The sequence below is a fragment of the Musa acuminata genome, chromosome BXJ1-6 (assembly GCF_036884655.1).
Source record: "Musa acuminata AAA Group cultivar baxijiao chromosome BXJ1-6, Cavendish_Baxijiao_AAA, whole genome shotgun sequence".
NCBI classification, from domain to species: domain Eukaryota; kingdom Viridiplantae; phylum Streptophyta; class Magnoliopsida; order Zingiberales; family Musaceae; genus Musa; species Musa acuminata.
The window spans coordinates 15,272,587-15,277,768 of record NC_088332.1 but is presented as its reverse complement, the minus strand read 5'-3'; the positions used below and the strand labels follow the sequence as shown (position 1 = coordinate 15,277,768).

General features: G+C 40.3%; 1 protein-coding gene across 1 annotated transcript; it reads left to right on the top strand.

Moving 5' to 3' along the window:
• The first annotated feature begins 2,002 nt into the window (after positions 1–2,002).
• On the top strand, positions 2,003–4,390 carry LOC103988149 (agamous-like MADS-box protein MADS9). The gene is made up of 7 exons (XM_009406690.3): positions 2,003–2,448; positions 2,537–2,603; positions 2,738–2,799; positions 2,889–2,988; positions 3,100–3,129; positions 3,234–3,278; positions 3,851–4,390. Exons 1-7 carry the CDS (start codon positions 2,261–2,263, stop codon positions 3,989–3,991), a joined length of 633 nt encoding a protein of 210 aa, XP_009404965.2. The 5' UTR covers positions 2,003–2,260; the 3' UTR covers positions 3,992–4,390.
• Positions 4,391–5,182: the final 792 nt, after the last annotated feature.

Below are 5,182 nucleotides of genomic sequence, written 5' to 3'. Positions count from 1 at the left end.
CATCGCCTAGAGGCTCAGTCTTCGAGCTCTACCAGGTGGTGCAACCGCTCTAGTCAGGAGGTGTAATCGCCCCTGACAAGAGATGGCATCGCCCAGAGGCTCAGTCTTCGAGCTCTGCCAGGCGGTGCAACCGCTCCAGTCAGGAGGTGCAACCGCCAGATCTCAGAATTCCGAGAATTGACAGTTTTGAGCCCCAAATTCAAACTGGGTTGGGGCCTATAAATACCCGACCCATTCAGCACTGAAAGGGCACTGCATATACACCGAAATCCTGATCTTGTTCTGTGATTTTTAGAGCTCAAAATTGTTGTAAAGGCCAAAAGTTCTTCTCCCTCTTTTCTTCCAAGTTCTGAGCTTTAAAGAGAGGAGAGAAAACTCTGTAAGGGTTGTCTCCTAAGCCTGTCAAAAGGAATGAAACTGTAAAAGGGTGGTTGGCCTTCGCCTATTGAAGGAAGGCCTCTAGTTGACGTCGGTGACCTCGTCGGTGGAGGAAGCCAAAAGTGGAGTAGGTCAAGATTGACCGAACCACTCTAAATCTCAATTTGCATTTACTTTGAGCATATTATCTTTACTGCAAACCTCCTCTAAAGCTTACTGCTTTCTGCACATATACGATCGGGTTTCAAGCTTTGCACTTTCCGAATCGGCGTTTAGACGTAAAATAGTTTCATCGTACGATCATCATATTTCTGTTTGCGTTTACGTTTTGATTTCTATCATAACTGCAAACTGCCTTTATATCCTTGCTTAAACTACATCTCGCTTAATCAAGTGATTTACGAATCAACATTAAGACGTAAATCAGTGTTTTCGTACGAATATCATATTTCAGTTTGCGCCTACTATCTGATTAGAATCATAACTGCAAACTGCATTTGTATCTTTGTTGCCTCTCGCTTAAACAAAAGTTAAAGTGATTTACGAATCGACTTTCTTACCAAAATCACTTTTAACGAACAAATGTAGTTTTTATCTTTCGTAGAAGGTTTTCCGCTGCACTAATTCACCCCCCCCCCCTCTTAGTGCTCTTGATCCTAATATATATATATATATATATATATATATATATATATATATATATATATATATATATATAAAAGCAGAGTGATAGTGCATATATATATATTATGATATGAGTATAAAAGTTTATGAATTTACTATATTTTCTATATATGCATATAAGAATTTTAAATTATTTTGATAAATATTTTATCTCTTTATTATATATATATATATATTATATTATAAGATTATGTTAGCTAAAGAAGACAAGAGGTTTATAGTTAAACAACTTTTATTGATGATTTTAAAATATTATATATAATATAATATATACTCACCTAAATAAAATTATAAAAAAAATTATTACTATGACATCACATGTAAGACTAACCACAGGAGTGTGTTGAACAGAATCCTTCGAAACTTAAATCATTATGTTATTTTGAATATAAATAAAAATAAAAATTCATACCGGAGAAATTTTCATTTATTGAAAGTGACGAAAAGTTTAATAGATTCCTAATTTTATAGCTATCGAAATGGTACCTATGAATGATCCTATAAAATCAAATGTCTATTTTATAGGGAGAGCCAACTCTAGCAAGTCTAGTATCTCTTTCGATAGTTTGGTTGCTTGCACGAGAGGAGGATCATTCCATCTCCATTTAGTTGCCTATTTTGGATTGTCGTCTGCATAAAACATTAATCATTTCAGCACTGTGAAACACTTCAAATAGCATTAATGTTGAATGAATCTCTCGGATAGCAACATATTACTGTCTCATGATTTGCTCTCATCATCATTTCATTCATTCTATATATAACACCGTATGGGATGGTAATAAGAAACATTAATACTGAATATATTTTCTCTGGTATATATATATATATATACGGCATTTTTTTGTTGGTAAAAAAAATATTTACACAAGATTTTATTTTTATTTTTTTGAAAAAAATAAAATAGATATTGAATTGATTTCCCGTCTTTTCCACACGCTTCCTTGGCGAGACAACAGAATGCAAAGCTGGAGAGACAACGTCGGAAGCTCTATTTCCACCACCCCACTTTGGTGATCGAAGGCGAGAGGGGGCTTAAAACCAGCGAGCTGTTTCGGTGCCTCCCCGAAAGTTTCCTTCGCCCCCAGCCCAGGATGGAAAGCCGTCCTCTTTATCTCCTCCCTTTGCTCCCTTTCATCGCTTTCCCATCTTCCTTATCTTCCTGTTGGACTGCTCTGAGCGAGGTCGCTGGGTCGAGATGGGGCGAGGCAAGATAGAGATCAAGCGGATCGAGAACTCCACCAACCGGCAGGTAACCTTCTCCAAGCGCCGGAATGGCATCATCAAGAAGGCGAGGGAGATCAGCATACTCTGTGACGCCCACGTCTCCGTCGTCATCTTCTCCGGCTCCGGGAAGATGTCCGACTACTGCACCCCCACCACCGCGTGAGCTCGCCTCCCCCTACCCGTACCCATCTTTTTCTGTATTTTTCCCCCCTTATCTGATCGGTGGATTTTTGGGGTGTTTCGGAAGGTTGCCGAAGATCCTGGAGAGGTACCAACAGAACTCCGGGAGGAAGCTCTGGGATGCAGAGCATGAGGTAACTCGCTGCGGGAGAAATCTTGCCTTTTGTCGAGCTTCGGCCTAAAAAGACTCTTCTTTTCGGCCTTTTGTTTTGATGAAAACAAGCTACAAAAACGACAACTTTAACCTGTTCATGGGTGTCTACTGCAGAGTCTGAGTGCTGAAATCGATCGGATCAAGAAAGAGAATGACAACATGCAGATCGAGCTAAGGTTTGTAATGCCACTCTATGTTTCGTCTAATTCGTTCGCGTATTTTGTATTCGGTAAAATTTGTGGTAACATGGTGTGGGGATGATTAGGCATCTGAAGGGGGAGGATCTGAACTCACTTTACCCTAAGGAGCTGATCCCTATCGAAGAGGGCCTCCAGATTGGGCTCGCCAGCGTGAGGGATAAGCAAGCAAGTTTCCTTTTTCTTTTCTTCTGATTTGATTTGATTTGATTTTATCTGTGCAATTGAGGTGGTGTTGGTGTTGCTGGATCTTACCGATGTGTTCCTTACCTGTTGTAGATGGAGATCTGGAAGATGCACAAGAAGAATGTAAAGATCCAATAACTAACTCATGTCCTTTCCTTTTTGATCTGTTCAAATTACTTGTTGCCTTTTGTTTCTCCCTCAAACCATATCTTCCATGCAATTCTCAGGAGAAGTTGCTCGAGGAGGAGAACGAGCAACTGACTTGTATGCTGGTAATGATACTTCCTATCGGACGATCTTCTCATTTCAGATACTTTCTGCAGGGCATATAGATGCACAGATTATATAGTTGATGTCATCTTGTCTAGGCAACACTTGTTGCATCTTTCATTACGACGCAGAACGAAAACAAAATCAAGAAAATACTCCTAGAAAAGATTATAGCAAACTGACCTAAGGGAGGACGAGTGGAATCAACTCTTTATAGTGGTGAAGACTTTTACAATATTTGAAAAATATTGTTTCTTGATGATTCTATAGGCTTAGAGGAGATCTTTATTTATACTAGTTTTAGGTCTTAAAAATTAGTTAACTAGCAATGTGAGCTAAATTTAGGCTTTGAAAACTAATTAACTAGTAATATGAAATAAAAGAAACATAAAAATGACAAGGGGACAACTTTAGATTCTTTGAAAATAGTCTTTTTGGTTACTGTAGCTTGGATCATTTTACTCGTACTATTTTGTGGAATGTGTTGATATTTGGACTTAGAATTACATACTTTTCAATGTTTTTTCCTGTGAAAGTAATGTTTATTGATGGCCCTCGGGTTTCATGAATTCAGCACCACCAGCAACGGGCAATGGAAGGAAATGTCATGGAACTGGAGGTTGGGTATCATCAAAGGGATAGCGAATTTGCCCCCCAGATGACTATGGCCTTCCGCGTGCAGCCGATTCAGCCTAACTTGCAGGAGAACAAATGATAACAAGAGCTTGTCATTTGTCAGTCTAATCTGGGTTGATGCTAAATTATCCGTAGGAGGATCATCTTTACACCTTCTCATCTTCTTCCCATGGTCATTTCATAAGTGTGTCGGAACTAGACAGATGAATTGTGCCAATGAATGCTTGCTCTTTACTAGATAAAGTTGTTTCTTCCCGTATGGTAATTCTGTTCATGCAAGTAGTCTTGCTGCCCATCTGCTGATCCCTGATGGTATCTATATGAAACTAGAATTGTAACTACTGTTCTTAATCTCTATAGTTGGACATGCTCAGTTCTCTTTTTTGCCTTCTTATGAACCTCAACAGAGTTAAATGCCATCCACAACAGCTACAATCTTCTTCCAAGTGTAGAAGGGATTGAACTGTGTTAATCTTCACTTCATATTACTTTCTTAGAGTGACATGATCGAGCAAAACTTCTGAAGGTTTGATCTGAAATCAATGTTACAAGGGTTTTCTGAGCTTGATTTGTTGGCGGTCTAAAGAATCGATAGCAGAGTAAGCAGACTATTGCTTGGCTGATGACCCGATCAACTCGAGTGCTTTCGATTCTTGTCGAGCATGAAAAGAAGAGAACTAAACGATTCGAACAAGCTTAGCTTCTCAAGTACACGGCATCGCCCTGCGGCAAGAAACGATAGCCGGTTCCCCTCCTCCTCGAAGGAAACACCACGAACAGGACGCTGAAGAGGAACCCGATCACCAGCGGCCCCGTGTTCGTCACCTTCCTCGGCAAGTCGATGTGGTAGCATCGCATCACGTCGTCATGAAGCAGCGCTATCGTGAGGAACACCACCAACGACAGCGACGGGTAGAAGAGGTCCGACTAGGTGAGGCGATACGTGCCGGGTTCCGACGGGCCTTTGCGCCGCACGTTGAACGCCCATATCCCCCTGAGCATCGCCACGGTGTAGTAAAGCCGCCCCGACACTGCCCGGTAGCTGTTGGTGAAGGTGAAAGAGACGCAATAGTGTTGGGGATGGAGGAGTAAGAAAAAAACAGAATACTATGATGCAAGTAAAAAGAAGCCTTTCGACTCAAGAAAACTGATGTAGTATTAAAAAACAGGAGGATTAATAAGAACACTTATAAGATACCAAATGCACACAGACTCTCACTATCTCAATCTTAATCTATTTCTATGCCTTGCTACATGAACTATGATCATA